Source organism: Myotis yumanensis, unplaced genomic scaffold (genome assembly GCF_028538775.1).
Source record: "Myotis yumanensis isolate MYYU_CA2020_CCGP unplaced genomic scaffold, mMyoYum1.0.hap1 SCAF_1, whole genome shotgun sequence".
Taxonomy (NCBI): Eukaryota; Metazoa; Chordata; class Mammalia; order Chiroptera; family Vespertilionidae; genus Myotis; species Myotis yumanensis.
This window is the reverse complement of record NW_027223752.1, coordinates 57,907,939-57,926,007: the sequence shown is the minus strand read 5'-3', so window position 1 is coordinate 57,926,007 and position 18,069 is coordinate 57,907,939. Positions and strand designations below refer to the sequence as shown.

Below are 18,069 nucleotides of genomic sequence, written 5' to 3'. Positions count from 1 at the left end.
TCACTCAGTGGTTTCATGCTCTGAGCAGCAGTGTGGTGAGTGTCGGCAACGGGCAGGTGAAGGCTGGTCTTGCCTCAGTCCCCTGTGTGGTTGGAACGATCACCCTCATTGCAGAGTAGGGGTATAGGCTCTGAGAAGCACAAGATCGCCCAGCTCTTTCTACCCCAAACGCAGGTTCACAACTGGCCTCTCCTCTCTCTCTCCCAGGCAAATGTCTGCAGACTGCGGCTGACTGTACCTCCTGAGAGTCCCGTTGCTGAGGAAAGTGAGAAGTTTGAAAGAAAAGAGCAAGTAAGACATTTCTGAGGCAAAGCTTTGACAAGTGCTCTTTACACTCTTTCATGTTGGGCCCTTCCCCTCCCGTCATCTTTCTAGGCTACTCAGAGCCAAGTGTCAGCAGCCCTGCTGAATGGAGGGCTCTCCACCTTGCACCCCGTCTGTCCTCCAGGGGCCAGACCGCTCTGACCGCTGGCTCTGCCTGCCCCCGCCCCTGCCCTTGCTTCCTGATGAACACTGGGTCTGTGTTGGCTTTAGTGACAGGTGCTGTGGCAGGAACGTGTTTTTCCTGAGAGAGCGCAGCCCGGTAGAGTCAAAGGGCCCATTGTGAGCTGCCGGTGGGGCCTGGCCTTTCTGTGCAGCTGGAGCTGGAGCCGGTTCACGCTGCGGAGAGGCTGCCTGAGAGAAGCCCAGTAGGCTCTGGGGTGTGGGGCAAGGGCAAGGGCAAGGGCACTTGGCTGCAGGTCGGAGGGGCAGGCATTTCTGTGCCAGCTGCTGTGCTCAGTGCTGGGCCATGGAGATAAGTCTGACCTTGTCCTTGCCTCAGAGAAACTTGCAGTGTTTCCAGCGAGACAGACATGTAGTAAACAGTGATGATGGGATACTTCGTGTCAGCATCCGGAAGTGTAAGAAGGGCTCTGGGAACTCGGGAAGGGGGTAACAGACTGCTTGGGGTGGGGGTGACATGGAGCAGAGGCTTACAGGTACATGGCAGATCCTGCTCCCCTCGAGGCCTGTGGTCCTGGGCAAGTCATTTTTCTCACTCACAAACAGTTATCGGGTACCTACTGTATTCCAGGCACTGTTCTAGGCACTGTGAGTGGAGTAATGGACAAAGCAGTAAACAAACAAAAAAAAAGTCCATCATTCACAGAACTTAATATAAGTTCTATTGGGAGAATAACAAAAATTTAAAAATGAAGCACCATTTATAGTTTAGAAGGTAGTAAGTGCCGACGGAGACAAATTAAGCAAGAGAAGGGGACAGGAATACCAGGGGGTGGGTAGTAGGTTTTCTTATAAGTGTAAAATAAAACAATAAACTATGATATAATATAAATGTTATACATGAAATCATAAGACAATACCGTCTCAGAATACAAGCCATGCTTTGGAAACAACCAGTTGTGTGGTTACCTATAAAAAAGGAACCTTTTTCTTGTCTGGTAAATACTTGATAGCATCCTCAAATTTACTGTAGGTCTTTGTCTCGCCTTGCCCTCTCTTACACCCTTCTTCTCCCCACCTGCTGCCAAGGACAAAGAGCCATCTGTGCTCATGCAAATGATGAATGGCCGGGAAAGGAGGTAGGGAGGAAAGAAAATGAGGTTATGACTAGAGCAAGGTGAGAGAATGTGAAGTTGCTTATCTGCTGGAAAAGAGAGGATGAGTCCCACTGGAAGGATCCTGTAAAATAGCTGGTTCCAGGCTGGAGCAGGGAGAGTACAAGGTGAGCCTGGGACATCACCTGCTAGAAAGCGAGGGAAGCACTCAAAGGCGAATGGGGTCATAGCAAAGGACCCAGAAGCTGGTGTGAAAGGGCTCTCACTGGCAAACCTGGAACATTTGAGCACCAAAATAGAATGACAGTAATGGGTTATGACACATTGAATGATAAAAAAACAATCTTCATGAGTGTATCATAATAATCAGGGGGAGAGAGAGAGAGAGGGAGAAATTGAGACAGAAAGAGAGAGAGAGAGAGAGAAATTGAGATGGAAAGAGAGAGAGAGAGAGAGAGAGAGAGAGAAAAGAGATTTCTCTGATGTTCTTTATAGAACATCAGCTGATACATTTAGAAAATCTGTTTTGTAACTCTTAGGTTGAGTCATCAATAGATGCAAAAACTAATAGGTGAGTGATTATTGTGGAACAGTAGTCACATGGCCTCACAGGTTGTTTGCTGATTAAAAAGTACTGAGGGCCCTAGCCAGTTTGGCTCAGTGGATAGAGTGTTGGCCTGTGGACTGAAGGGTCCTGGGTTTGATTTCCATCAAGAGCACGTGCCCAGGTTGTGGGCTCGATCCCCAGTAGGAGGCAGGAGGCAGCTGATCAATGATTCTCTCTCATCTTGATGTTTCTATCTCTCTCTCCCTCTACCTCTCTGAAATCAATCAATATATGATCCAGTTTAGTAACCAATAGTGGGGTGGCTTGATGCTATGTGACTTTTGAGATGGTCCCAGTAAAAAGTACTCAGTGTTACCTATGTAACATTCATGCCAACCTTGTTTAACTGAACCTAGTAATAAGGAAACAGAAAAAGCCAAACATGGGACTATCTGCAAAACAATTGGCCAGAATCTCTTAATAAATTCAATGTTATTTTTTAAAAAAGATGAGAATCTGTTGGAGATAAAAGAGACTTAACATCTATACTAATAAGAGGGTAATATGCAAATTGATCATGATGCCCTCACAATCACGACCGGATAGGCTAATTAGTCATGACCAGTATGCAAATTGACCATCACTCCAACACAACAAGAGAGGGACATGCTAATTAGCCCCGATATGCTAATTAGTTATGACCAGTATGCAAATTGACCATCACTCCAACACACAAGATGGCCTGCAGGGGAGGGCAGTTGGGGGCAATCGGGTTGGCAGGAGAGCAGTTAGGTGTCGATCAGGCTGGCAGGGGAGCAGTTAGGGGGTGATTAGGCTGGCAGGCAGAAGTGGTTAGAGGCAATCAGGCAGGCAGGCGAGCAGTTGGGAGCCAGCAGTCCTGGATTGTGAGAGGGATGTCCAATGGCCCATTTAGGCAGTCAGACATTCCTCGAGGGGTCCCAGATTGGAGAAGCTGCAGACTGGGCTGAGGGACACCCCCCCAAGTGCACGAATTTCATGCACTGGGCCTCTAGTCAAATATAATAGGTGAACCTTGATTAGATCCTGGATGAAAAAACTCTATAAAAGACACATTGGGATAATTAGCTCTGAACATTCTCCAAAGAAAAGGTTTGGGGCTAAAAGCTTGTAACCAAGAGAACAGGGGTAGCCTGGCTTTAGCCACTAGATCCTTGTTGGTAACCAGGACTGAGTGGGACCCTATTGTTGCTGGGAGTGTGTGTCCCCCTTCTGTCCTCTCTGACCCCTTCCTGTCTGTCCCTTTTAGAGCTGATAGATTTGTAAGAAAAATGGGCCTGGGCTATTGCCAGGGGCACATGGATAGCTTAGCATGTGGGGACTCAGAAGGACCACTTAAAAAAAAGTATATATATATATATCTCCCCCCTACTGGGGATTGTGCCCTGACTGGGAATCCAACCATGACCTCCTCGTTCATAGGTTAATGCTCAACCACTGAGCCACACTGGCCAGGCTCAGACGAAGCACTTTTTAAAAAGGGTCCCAAACGAGTGAGTGACAGGACAGGGCCTTGGTGGCCGTCCCCTTGTGCATGGTGGAGGAGGTGGAGGACTTGCTCTGTTGGAGTGACCCGTGCTGCAGGCCTGGGGGGGATGTTTGTGAAGGGTTCCTGGGGGCTGACACTGGGGCAGTGGGAAGCCCTAGAGGGCACGTCATCATCGCTAAGGAAGAACCAGGCATTCCCAGAGAAACAGGCACTTCCCCCCCCCCGTCAGGTGGGAGTTGGTAACCCAGTTGTGTACTGATTTGCCTATTTGTCTTGAACAGTGCTTTTCAAACGTTTTTAAGCAATTGGCCCCTCTTTTTTTTTCCCTTCTGATCAAAATGTTATCCCAAGCCCTTATATATAATCGAGGCAAAAATGATGATGGTGAAGGCCAGAGTCCTCCCAGTGTCCCTTGACCCTGCTCCCCGGGCCCCCTCCTGCCTGAGAACTCTAGGAGCACAGAGCAGAAACCGCAGGCATAGATCACGTGCCATGATGCCGCTCATACTGGGTGGACCAGGTGTGCAGCCAGAGTGCCCGTCTGTGATGCAGTGGTGACTCACTGCAGAAGAACTGGGGTAGAGAGGAGGAGGTGGGGCTGGCTGTGTCCCCAGGACTGAAGTCCTTGGGTGGTGGCAGCACTTGAAGGCACTGGTGCTAAACGTGAGGCTGTTCTGGGTGATTTCGTCACCAGTCCTGGTGGGGTTCCTGGTGTGAAGTCACTGGGAGCCAGAGGCAGGTACCGGCGAGGAGGCCTGGGGGTGCCACCTCCTCTGATGTGCCTTCTATGTGGCAGCCCCTTCCTGGGACATTGTAACCCACCTGCAAGATGCCAGGAGTTCTGGTGAGATGACTTTGGTTTTTTGGGGGGTCTGTGATGTGCAAAGGCTGGGGACTGCAGCCTGCTGAGATGTAGAGGCAGGAAGATGTAAATGGCCCAAGTGGCTTCTGATGAAGCGAAACTTCTCGGAGGATTTCCAGGGCCCTGCTAGGGCTGCAGCCAGCTGAGCGCAGGGCTGGGCCTTATCCTTTTCCACAGCCACGGAAGATGCTTAGTGTACTTTGAGGACCTGAGGTGACATGGAGTGGCCGGCCACACGTAGATGCCACTGCCAGTGGGGCCGTTCTTCTGTGCACTGTTCCCACGTCACCAGAGAGAGGATTCCTCGCAGCGGATGGGTGTGGCACATGGTCCATGCTGCCTAGCTTCCCGGTGGTATGTCTGGAGGTTCTGGGGCAGGCACCATGGAGGCAGCGGCTTTTTCTGGAGTCATGGGACTGTGGGGTGGATGTGGGAGGCTGTCTGCTCCTTTTACTCTTTCTCTTAGGGATGATGTTAACTGCCCTGAGGCTATTTGCTCAGGCCTCAGGTGAACTCTCAAATACTGTCTCTGCTCCTCAGTTTCTTCATCTTTCAAGCAGGCGCAATAACGTCTGGTTGTAAAGAGCAAATGAGCTCATATAGGCCAAGGACCCACTTCAGTGTCTAGCCTATAAAACCGAGTGGAGTGGCAGTGACTGGATGCCAGATTGCTTCCCCTCAACGCCCAGAATAGTGATTCTTGTTCTTTGCTTTTCTCCCTCCGACCATCCTGGAGCCGATCCCCTTCCTGGAACTGCCCAGCCTGCATCTCCCCCACCCTCTTGGGCTGTGCCTGCTGCATAGCCTTGATGTCATGATGTCCTTTTCCATAAATCTGAGTATCCCTCTGCCCATACCACCAGGCCTGGCCCCTTCTCCCTGCACGACCTTACCTCGAGAACTCATCCTTACACAGCTAGAGCCACCTCTGGGGGGAGGCCCACCACCCCGCCAGCTCTGCTCTCCTGAGCCCTGCCCTGTGGGTGGCCTCACTGGCTCTCAGTGTTCTCGATGTGGTGGTATTTTTATGTACAGGGTACAGATATTTTAGAGTTTTGCCATTATTTTTAGCATTAAAATACGAAATCTGGATTTCATAGTTTTATATGAAAATATTTGCCCATAAAGTTCTGGGCTTCATTGAAATTTGAATGGAATACAGGTACACGCCTTCAGAACCTGCTGACCCTGACCACAGGCCGCCAGGGCATCTCACATTCCCGTTCCCCAGTTACAGCGAGAACGGCTGTCCTGTCTTAGGTTTGTTCAGCGTATGTATTTCCCTCAGAGCCATGTGGGTGTCATCTGTTTCCAGGGGACTCTGCTGGAGTCATCCTGGAAATGGGACAGGGCCTTACGGGGAATACAAAGACAGTGTGTGGGGGTTTGTGGGGAAGAGAGGGGGAGGAGTGGGAGAGACTGGTGCCAGCACCCAACTCCCTGTCCTTCACTGGAGTCTGACTCTTCCCTGTATTTCCTCCAGAGCCAAACCCCTTCTCTCTCAGAGCCTGACCCTTCTTCTCTAGGAAAATTTAGTTGTTTTGGAACCTTCTTCCCCAAACAACCTATCTGAGAAATTCAGTCTTGGGCGTAGGCCCTCTCAGATAAAATGGCAAATGAAGACAAAGGACAGATGAAAAAGGTCACGATATCTCTTCTTTTAAATAAAATACCTATATTTTGTTGTAAAAAAAAACCCACAAATGCCAAAATACCAGTATTTTGGTTTGATTCCAGTGTGGCACCTCTGTTTGGGTAGCAGGACTCTGAGCCTGCTGGCCAGTGCCTCTCAGTCCACCTGAAACCAAGTCAGTATTATCTCCTTTTTTATTTCCTGGTTGGTCTGCCCTCACTGGACAGGTTCATTTATTACCTAAACCCATGGCATCTACTTCCTCCCCAGAACCCTTGCTAAGGCCCTCGCCCAGGCCTGGGGTCTCTTCCGTCATTTCTCAGTTTATCGACCTCTTCCTTGTCCTTCAGGCCTGCTTCCCCGAGAACTCCCCTGACCGCCCGTGCTTTGGTGATTGTCTCAAATTACAGGTTCACAGGCTGCCCCTCACCTGGCACCTAGGCACCTGCTGCTAAGAACTCCCACATGTTTATACATGCATTCCTGCGAAATTTGTGCACAACATATACTTATGCATATCTGCACACATAGAGAAATGAGGTGGTGTCTTTGTTTCTCCCTAGAGCCTAGCACCTGCCTTACTCATAGTTTGTGCTTAATGAATGGCTGTTGTTTATGATGATGCGGCTTTGTATTCATTTCCTAGGTTAGCTGCCATAACAAAGGACCACAGACTGGGTGGCTTAAATAACAAAGATTTATTGGCTCGTGGTTTTGGAGGCCGGGAGTCTGGGATAAGGGCTCACTCAGCAGGGCCATGCTTTCTCTGAAGGCTCTAGGGATGAATCCTTCTTCGCCGCTTCCAGCTGCTGGTGGCTTTCGGCAGTCCTTGGCTTGTGGCAGCATCCCTCCAGTCTTCACATTGCGTTTCCCTGTGTATGTGTGTCTCTGCATCCCATTTTTCTCCTCTTTATAAGGACACCAATCATACAGGATTAGGCCCACTCTAACGATCTCATTTTAACTTGACCCTAGCTCCAAATAAGGCCTACTTCTGAGGTATCTGGGATTAGGCACTGATATACATTTATTTGTATATCACAATTCAACCCATAATACGTTTTTTTTGTAGAATATAATCACCTTAAATTGTACTAACAACTCAGATGAATTAGCCATGGACTTTTATTTGCTTATTAAAAAATCAGTAATAGCCCTCGCCGGTTTGGCTCACTGGATAGAGCATCGGCCTGGGGACTGAAGGGTCCCAGGTTCGATTCCGGTCAAGGGCATGCACCTTGGTTGTGGGCACATCCCCAGTAGGGGGTGTGCAGAAGGCAGCTGATCGACATTTCTCTCTCATCAATGTTTCTAACTCTCTATCCCTCTCCCTTCCTCTCTGTAAAAAATCAGTAAAATATATTTTTAAAAAATCAGTAATAATTTAGGAGAGGAAATGTTGGTTATTTTGTAGGCACACAGTTCATGTTGAGAAATTGGTAAATGTGGAATATAACCTTTATAAAATTGTTCAACATTAAAGTTAATATTGGTGGTAGATAATTTTGAAATTAAATGCCTATGATTTTTCAAAGAACTTCGTGAATGCACATATCCATATTTCTATCCAAATCTATATGCAGTGCATTCTTAGGTAACACACATACTCTTACACATAGAGAAGTAAGAGACAGACACAACACCAACTATTACAGCCTTACCATGTTGAATCAGGGTCTCAACCGTACAGTTGAATTTTTGAGAATGTGATCTGAACTTTGCTGATTTTGAGTCTGTGATGGTGAAGCCTTTTGCAAATTGACAAAGTAGTTTGAAGCAGATAATATTTGCAGTAGCTCTTAATATCCCCCCATCGTAGGTGTCCTTTAGTGACCTGTGTTTTGAAAGAATCTGTTTCTCTCTAGACCTTTGAGGACTCTGAGTGAGGGAGAGCAGATATATGTATATGTAGGAAAAGTCGGGAGTTTTCATAGCCTAATAAAATGTTGAAAAGGAGGCAACCCTTGCCCTTGGGTTTTATAGTCCCCTTTCCTTTAGAGACCTGGGTGAATAAGCCTGAGTTCCTGTCTTGGTGTGACTGTTTACACAACATCACGGGCTGTTGCCAGGTGAGGGAGTGTGCTGTCATGATTCAGGTGGGGGTGGGGCTGGGGCTGCCCTGCTGATAGCGTGCAGGATCTACATGTCTCCCAGAGAGAGTGGCCCTGGGAGGATGGGAAGAGGCCCGGGTTCTAGTCCTGGCTCCCTCACCAACCATTGGGCCAGTCAAGACATCTCTAGAGGCCTCCGTTTCCTCTTCCAGCAAATGGAAACATTCGCCTAGAACCAGTGAATATGTAGAGAGGTGCCACCAGTAAAAGTGCAAGTGCAGTGGCTGTAGCTTCCATAGAGCAGGCTGGGTGAGCTGCCCAGCAGCCTCCCTGCGGCCCCACAGCGCTATCAGACGCCGAGGAGGGACGGGTTTGCAACTCTTTCCATATTTCTAACTTCTGAGACTCTGTGATTCTCTCCCAAGTCAAGTTGAGAGGTGAGTCAATTTGATGACTGTGATGGTAGCAGCAAAGAGACCCAAGGAAAGGGAGGTGGAAAGACAGACAGAAGCATCCAGAGAAACACGTAGACTTGAGTAGGAACCCAGATCCTCAGAAATGTAAAGACACCACTACCAATAACAGAATCTGTCAGTATCCACTAGTCTGGCCGCTGCATGCTGGTCATTTTACATATATGTTACTCTGTGAATTCCTTAGAGCAACCTTCTGAAATTGGTGGCATTATCTCCTTTTTACTGTTCAGGACTCTGAAACTCAGTGAAGTAAATAACTTACACATAGAAGATTTGCAGTTACAACTGGCCTCTGTGACGAGGCCCTTTTGCCATGGGAATGCCAACTTGTACACTCTCTCCTATCAGGAAAAGTCTGTTTAGGATATTTAATCAGTCAAGGTTACCTGAGGTGTCTACTGCACCATTGGGATCCAGAAAAGAAGTTCCTGATCACTCTCCCCCATGTCCTTCTTTCCCCCTCCCTACCTCCCTGGGTTGTGAGGCATAAGCACCTGTTGTCTGCTCATAGCTGTAAAGTAATATCTTTAAGAAATTACCTCCTATCAGGACACTATCATTAGACTTACACTCTCTTTGGCATTTCTAGGTGGCTAGAAGTTTTTCTTTTTCTTCTCATAGGTAAGCATTCAAAGTGGTCGTGTTTTTTGTTTGTTTGTTTGTTTTTGTTTTGTTTTGTTTTTCCCCAAGCATGATTTTATTTAGGAAGGGGTCTCTGTTCAGTCTGTGAGATCATCGTATCTCAATAGCCAAAGGTTTCCATTTCTCTGAGGAGCCTGGGCGGCCCATCCCCTCCCTATTTCTTTGATAGGCTGTGGTTCAGCTGTCATGTTCATTTTCCTCCCAAGAAGGCAAAACAGTGTCAAGTGTAAGTAATGACCAGGGGCCAATAATTTGCCGAGATGGATGCACAGGTCAGACAGGTCAGGCCACATTCCTGAAAGTGCCTGCTGCCTGAGGATGGAGAGCATGCCCCGTGCCCGGCACTCAGCTGTCTCTGCGTCAGCTGCTGCCCTCTGGCTGGAAGACGAGGTCCCTCAACTTCTAGTTTACAAGTCATTCAATTCATGCTGTGGTCCATCTTTGTTGTATTGGCAGCCTGGAGGTAGGACCAGCTGGCCTTCTTAGCCCTTGGGGCCAGGGGCTGGCTGTGGCCGGCTACCACTGTCAGTTTGGATTTACGTTAAATTGTGTTTCTGCTGTTCTTTATCCCCCACCCCCCAAACCCTTTTTGTCCAAGGACTTTCTTCCTTTGCACAGATCAGTGTCTGAGATGACCAAACACTCCAAATATTCTGGTATAGACCTGATTCTAAATATTCTACTCTCTTCCTTTCTTCAGAACATATTTAGAGCATCTATTTATGCTGAGTATCAGGGATAGAGCAGCAAAGATAGTCAATACTGTCTCTGCCTCAAGAGAGCTTATCTCATTGTAAGATCAAATATGGTCACCTATCACTGGCCTCACTGAAGCCCATATAGCAGGAAATTAGGCTGAGTTACTTTTTTATGGTTTCTCCTTCTTTCTAAGGCACTGGTTGCTAAATATATCTTTAAGGAAAACAGCCATATCATGAGCCTGTAAGTGAATTTTAAGCTATGAGTATATCCCTGGGAACAGTCTATGTTTTAATGATTATGCCTGTTGTTAATTCTGCTGCATTTCACCTAGGGATTCTGGGATGGCCTTTGTATTGGTTGTTTCCTTTTCCCTTTTTGGCAATAACTTTCTTTTCATTCCATGCATTTATTAGGGCTTTTGTTTTCAGAGATTTTGCCTAGTATTGTTTCATGCCCTGGAGACTGTTAGTAGGCCTAGTGTTTTTTTTAAATACTAAGCATCATTATAAAGAAGTTTTAAAAAACTTAATTATGTAGAATTTCAAACACAAATAAGAGATTAAAGTGTGTAATGAATCATTGACCCTTCATCCAGCCCCAGCAACCCTCAACCCTCAAGTCCTGTCCTGTCTACACCCCATCTACTTCCTCCACCCTGTATTCTGATGTCATAAATATTTAGTTAAGTGTATTTCTCTGAAAGATAAAGGCTATCTCCTAATACCGGGATCGGGCCTAAACGGGCAGTTGGACATCCCTCTCACAATCCAGGACTGCTGGCTCCCAACCGTTCGCCTGCCTGCCTGCCTGCCTGATTTCCCCTAACTGCTTCTGCCTGCCAACCTGATAGCTCCCTAACCACTCTCCTGTCAGCCTGATTGACGCCTAACTGCTCCCCTGCCGGTCCTATTGCCCCCAACTGCCTTCCCCTGAAGGTCTGGTTGCCCCCATCTGCCCTCCCCTGCAGGCCTGGTCGCCCCCAACTTCCCTCCCTTGCAGACCCGGTCCCTCCCAACTGCCTTCCCGTGCTGGCCATCTTGTATCCACGTGGGGACGGCCATCTTGTGTGTTGGAGTGATGGTCAATTTGCATATCACCTTTTTATTATTTAGGACTAGAGGCCTGTTGCAGGAAGATTCTTGCAAGAATAGGGCTTCCTGCCGAAACCAATTTGGCTCAGTGGATAGAGCGTCGGCGTGCGGACTGAAGGGTCCCAGGTTCGATTCCGGTCAAGGGCATGTACCTTGGTTGCGGGCACATCCCCAGTAGGGAGTGTGCAGGAGGCAGCTGATCGATGTTTCTCTCTTATCGATGTTTCTGACTCTCTATCTCTCTCCCTTCCTATCTGTAAAAAATCAGTAAAATATATTTTAGAAAAAAGAAAAAAAGAATAGGGCTTCCTACGGCTGGAGCGAAGCAGAGAAGGGAGCAAAAACCCACTGAGGCGGGCTTCGCCCCCACCTCTGTCGCCCCACTTGCTTCTCCGCAGCTTCACTCCCTTCTGCAGCGCTTGGCATCCTTCTACGTTGTCTTCAGTCTTCGCTCAGCGCCTGTGTATGCAAATTAACCACCATCTTTGTTGGGTTAATTTGCATACTCATCTGATTGGCTAGTGGGTGTAGCAGAGTGACACCAATTTGCATGTTTCTCTTTTATTAGTGTAGATGTTATTCTCATACCAAAAAAGTTAATATTTATCTTATAGGGAGATACTTTAAAGGATATAACGGGAGGAAAATTTAGTCATATAGTGCCAAAAGTCACTCTTTTCATTTTTTTTTTCCTGTATTCTCCCGTTTTGGTAAAAATGATAGCACTCTCGGCTCCTTTGCAGCTTTACTGGATATCAAATTTATGATTGGGGCAAAACCATCAGCTCCCTGTTCCGCCATCTAAGAGGACCCAAGGTTGTCTCTTTCAGCTGGACCCTGTGCACACACACTGGGTAATTCCCAGAACCTCTTTCAACTTCTAAAGCTTCTACTTCTTCATTCAGCAAATATTTATTTAGAAACTCATTTTGTTTTAGATGCCAGGAATTATGGTGGAAAGAAGACAAAAAGGGCCCTAGAATTCTTGGAGCTTCCAGTTGATAGGGGAGCAGGCCTTCCTCATATAACAATATTAATAGTCACCACTTCATTATGGTTGTGGATATCTCAGAGACACCAGCAGGTGAAAGGACCAGTGAAGATGACCTTGAGGGAGGGCCTTTCAGACAGAGCGAATAGCCTGTGTAAATGCCCTGAGGCAAGAAGGAAGGTGGCTGATAAAAGGACAGAAAGGAGGCATTGCGGCTGGAATGGGGAGGAGGCTGAGGGGGAGATGGACCATAGGAGGCTGGAGGAGAGCCTCCCCATCCTGGGGCCACCTCTTCCCAAAGGCCCAGGACCCTGAGGTTTGGGCTTCCACATGGAGATGTGAGTTCCAGTTCCTCTCCTGACTCTTGGCTACGTTGAAAGCATTGTAGTCAAAGAAGGAGCTTACATTTGACGAGACACAGACAGGCACTTGAATGCTGCCACCTTGGAAGCACTAAAATCACATAGGAGGGTTATTGTGAGGATTAAAAAATATTGTATAATGCCCTAACCGGTTTGGCTCAGTGGATAGAGCATCAGCCTGTGGACTGAAAGGTCCCAGGTTCGATTCCAGTCAAGGGCATGTACCTTGATTGCGGGCACATCCCCAGTGGGGGGTGTGCAGGAGGCAGCTGATTGATGTTTCTCTCTCATCGATGTTTCTAACTCTCCCTTCCTTTCTGTAAAAATCAATAAAATGTATTAAAAAATATTGTATAATAAAATGACTAGACAACAAATGTTTTCCCCTTCTCCTTCTTCATAAACGTTCCTTCCTCTTCCCTTCACAGCCCAGCAGCTCCTCACACGGCCTCAGGAGCCCTCTCCTTGTGGTGTGGCCCCTGCGGATAGGCCTGCTTCTGAACAGAGTCCTGGGCTGGGCCCTTCCCAGTGGCCTGGTCTTGATTCTTTTCTTGTTCCTTCCTTTCGATGTTGGGGAGACCCCTACTCTGTCCCCTGACATGTAACAAAGCCTGCGAGTGGAGAGATATACTTAGAGCAGATGGAACTGGGCTTGAATCTAGATGTGTGACTTAACTTCTCTGAACTTTAGTTTTATTTTCACCCTGATTTCGTAATAATTTTTAGTTCTTTGAAAATTGAAATAAAAATTATTAATTCAAACATAATGCCTTTTTAGCCCCCAAAATCAAAGAGTATAAAAGAGAAAAAAATGATATCCAGTTTTACTGAGGAAACTGGCATTAAAGGTCTGAATTACATCTTTCTAGATGTTTTATACACACAAGCACACATTTTTAAAACAAAAAATGGGAATATGAAAATTAGTATTTTTTACTTAAAGGATCTTCATATCTTTCCATGTGCATAACTTTTAGATCCATGACCCCTAGAGTGGTGCTTTGCAGACCCCGTTGTCCTTGGCCTTGGTATGTTCCTCGTGGTGGTGGCCCTCATTTCCCCTCGTGGGCAGGAAGGCAGAGTCCTCTGTGTCCAGCCACCTGAGCGTTTTCCTGGATGCTAATCCACCCGTGGAGGGTGTGCTTTGCAGAAATGCATCTCACCAAAGCCTTATGTCATCGTCAGCTTGTTTTGCAGGAACCGGGTGGAGTCCGTGGCTGAAAGAGCATGCTTTTGTTTCCTGGTACAGGGGGAGTTTCATGAGAGCGTTTCCTCTTCCTAATTCCATGCCTAGTAAAGCAGGGATATCTAACCCCAGCTTGTCACTCCACCAAGACCCATTTAACAGTCCATTCACCTCAACTTGATGGACAATTTCTAGAGTTCATCAATGCCTGTGGGACAAGGGTGAGGGATTCAATTGGAAGTATTTTCCAGAATCAAACGTAGAGGGTCACAGTTCCTCATATCCCATCTCTCCCCAAATATGTGCCAGAAGGGTAGGAAGCAATGAATGTTTTGTTGTCTTACTTTTTTAAAAAGCTCACATTATCAGCAGACAATGCGAAAGGGTACACAGTAAAAAACTGACAGTTATCCTGATCTCTAGCTCCCCTGCCCCACTTGCTGTCCTTCCTTTGAGGTCGTCACTATTAATCATTTGCCATGTATCTTTCTAGACTTTTCTAAATTTTGAATGGGATGATAAAGTACTCCTTATTCTTCCACAAATGAATGATTTTAAAATGCAAATGACAGTTTGATATGTCAAACATATTTACCTGGGAAGAATTTATGCAAAGGTGACCTAAAAATGAGTGGGAAAGCGGAGTGGCCGCGATGGGACCCAGGCTTCTGCGCTGTGATTGCTGAAGTACCAGGGTCAGCCCCCGGGACAGCTGGGGCTCTACCAGGTTGTCTGTGAAATCTCAGTCCCTGGTCTTGATTCTTTTCTTGCTCCTTCCTTTCAATGTTGGGGAGACCCCTACTCTGTCTTCTGACATATAACAAAGCCTCCGAGTGGGGAGGTATACTTAGTGCAGATGGAATCGGGTTTGAATCTAGATGTGTGACTTAACTAATGTGTCTCTGAACTTTAGTTTTACTTTCGTTTTCTCGGCTGTAAAGTAGAGAAGACAATCACTGTCTCAGAGTGGCTGTGAGGATTAAGTGTGCTAAGGAACAGTTCTAGCTTATAGTATGTACTCCACAAGTCTTAATTTCTTTTTCTCCTGCTTCTTGAGCCTTCATTCTAGAAAGGTATGTTAGTTAGGACTTGGGCATATTACTTCTTCCTAAAGGTATTTGCATTCCAAAGCTGATCAAAACTTTAACTGAAGAAATTAAAGTGGGAAGATACTTTTGCAGTGAGGTCACGCCCCTCTGCCTGGTTTTTTTTGGAAATATTGCATGAATAGTCACAACAGGTGTGTACTCAGCCTACAGGTTGTGCCCTTTTCTCAGAGCTGGTCCTAGGGTCAGACCTAACCTCAGAGGACAATTTGGCTGCCAGAGGGTGGCCAACATTTCCCCCCAGGTATCTCAATCCCATGCACTTGAGGCCACATATTTAGTGAGGAGGTTGAAGGCACACAGAGGAACTGGTATAAGGGAAAAACAGCGTTACCAAGAATGTCAGAGTTCAGACACTTGCTCTTGTTATTGGGGACAACACAAATCTAGCCCTTTTGTGGAATTAGAAAAAGGCTCCTCTGGGAAGATGGGGCCCTGCAGATGGACTTCTAGGTGGATGGACAAGGCCTTGGAGAAATTAGAGAAAGGTACTCTTCCTCCAGGGTAAAGGCAGGCTCTCCCCAGGCCCAGTGAAACTTGGTGAGCAGAGACTGGCAAACCAGTGCTGGGCACAGCCTGCATAACCACATACAGTGGACCCTTTGTTACAGCTTTCTTCACACGGCCTAAAGCATCACTATTCATTTTTCTTTTCCTACCTTTTTCCAGCATCCTGACCCAAGCAATGGGGAGCCAACCAGGAAACTTCCTCAGGGCGTTGTCTATGGCGTGGTGCGAAGATCAGATCAAAATCAGCAGAAAGAAATGGTGGTGTACGGGTGGTCCACCAATCAGCTGAAAGAAGAGATGAATTACATCAAAGATGTGAGTCACTTAAGGATTTTTTGTTTTGTTTCTGGTTTATACCCTCTCTGTAGCATGCAAGAGGGTGGAGTTGGAGCATTGATGTGAATGTAACACGTATTTTGGGAGAATTCTTAGCGTTATCACTTTGGATGGGAATGTTTGTACATATCTTTACGGTCCTGTTAAGAATACAGATGTAGTTCTTCAGTGAGGTCTACAGTGAGCTTCTGGGTGTTACTTAGTAGGACTGCCCAGGAGACCAGCAGCTTTCTTATTTTGTGTATAACAGTGGTTCTCAACCTGTGGGTCGTGACCCCTTTGGGGGTCGAATGACCCTTTCACAGGGGTCGCCTAAGACCATCGGAAAACACATATATAATTACATATTGTTTTTGTGATTAATCACTATGCTTTAATTATGTTCAATTTGTAACAATGAAATTGGGGGTCACCACAACTGTATTAAAGAGTCAAGGCATTAGGAAGGTTGAGAACCACTGGTGTATAGTATGGGGGCTCTTAATTGGTTTTGCTTGTTCTATTGGACATTCCTAATGCATGAGTTTGGACAACTGTATAAATTTGGATGATTTTAGATGCAGGTAACGGAAAAGCCAACTCAGAAGGGCAACTTGTCTCATGTGGGGATTAGTCTAGGGGTAGGTGGCTCCAGGAATGGCATTTTCCAGGCTCTGGTCTATTTCTCTTAGTTTCCCTTGGTTCGTTCCTCCTTCAGCCTCAGGCTCATAGTGTCATCTGAAAACATGACAGTGTCTGGGGAAGGAAAGGGATCTCTCATCTCTGATCACTCTTTAAAGGCCCTCCATTAGGCTTCTCCTTATGTCTCATGGGCCAGGACTGGGTCACATGCCCGTTCCCGAATCCATCACTGGTGTGGGGAATGGCATGACTGTGGCTGGTTAAGACCAATCATTTGTTTTGAAACAGATCCTGAAAAGTCAACCCAATAGACATTGTTAAACCCAGACCAATCAATGCCATTTCTTTGAATTTAATATTACATTTTTAATCTTTTTAATTCATGTGTGTGTGTGTGTGTGTGTGTTAGAAAATTTAGAAAAGACAAAAATGTAATAAAGAGAAAACAAAATCACCCATAGTTCCACCATTCAACCAGAGCAGTTGTTAGCATTTTGGAGCATTTCCTTCTAAAATTTTTGTATCTATTTATCTGCTATATATCTCCATTTCTCTTTGGTTCTTAGGTTTCTGTAGATTGACCAGTGCCTTTGTTGACCAAGCTAGAGTGATTACATAGAAAGAAAATGAGCTTCTGTGACATTTATGGCCCCTAAACATTGACCCATGGACTAGAGGTGCTCATGAGCAGCAGGGCATTGTGGGGCCATGGAGTACCTCATGGGCCTTGGTTCAAGGTCCAGCTCTCTGTTTGGCCCAGCCAACCTTTAGCCCTCTCTAGGCTTCAGTTTGCTCATGCATAGATCATGGAGCTGGGGAGGGACCCTTAAAGTCAAAACCTGTATAGGAGCAGCTTGGACATTTGTAGCCTTCTGTATTTTTCTCATAGAAATGCTTGGCCCTTCATTGAAACGCCCCAGATAACATGACACCGCTTCAGAGGTGAACCTTCTCAGCAGGGTGGAGAGTTGCAAATCACTCAAGACAAAGACAGCAGGTGCAGGCTGGCTGTGGACCAGGATGACATGAGCCCAGCTCACAGGGGTGGCTCTCCCTTGGAGTGCCCGCCTCCGTTGTGCTCTGCAACTTAAAAGTAGTCTCCAGGTCCCCTTTTGATAGCTGGCTTCAAATCCATCATTGGCCTGCTCATTCCTACGCGTGTCTATGGGATTGTTTGTCTTCTCTCGCTGGATTCCTGGGTGTTTGCCACCCAGCTGAGGATCATGCCCACTGCCCACTGGTGGGCAGCACGAGACATTCAGGGCACGGGTGAGACATTCTGCCTGCCCTCGGTGGAAAGTAGTAAGTTTGGCCCCATTTCCCCAAATTGTTTGTAGTTAATGTCAGAAAAGTAGGCAATTATTAATTTTTATTTTTCAATTATAGTTTACATTCGATATTATTCTGAATTAGCTTCACATGTATAGCAAAGTGGTTATAAAATGGTGTACCTCACAGAGTGGTCCCCCTGCTGCTTCCAGTACCCACCTAGCCCCATACATAGTTATCATGACCTTTCTGACGGTATTCCCTGTGCTGTAACATGCATCTCCGTGACTATTCTGACACGTGTACTGCATGTTTTCCACATAGCCCCCAAACCTCCTCCCCTCTGACATCTGTCAGTCATTCTCTGTATCTATGAATCTGTTTCTATTTTGTTGAAAATATATTATTAGAATTCATCTGGGGAAGGCTTGGCATCTTACTTAACTGCCCTCCCAAATCTCCACCAATATCCAGTCACCCCTAATAAACATGTCTGATTTTAAAACGAGCTAATTCTGTAAAAGCAACTTCAAGATTGAGTCCCCTCTGCTGTCCCCTGCATGCCTGTGGTTACTCTAACCCTTGAGCCCTTCCTGT

At 46.5% G+C, this 18,069-nt stretch overlaps 1 protein-coding gene across 3 annotated transcripts in view; it reads left to right on the top strand.

Moving 5' to 3' along the window:
• The window catches only part of MYZAP (myocardial zonula adherens protein), an 87,910-nt gene that overhangs the window by 13,519 nt on the left and 56,322 nt on the right, over positions 1-18,069 (top strand). For 2 of the 3 annotated variants that reach the window (XM_070421908.1, XM_070421930.1), the window contains exons 2-3: positions 208-291; positions 15,406-15,561. In XM_070421908.1, coding sequence (XP_070278009.1) covers positions 208-291; positions 15,406-15,561 — 240 coding nt within the window. Of the gene's footprint in view, positions 1-207; positions 292-4,369; positions 4,479-15,405; positions 15,562-18,069 lie in introns of those variants that run through there. The other variant, XM_070421919.1, reaches the window with a different exon arrangement.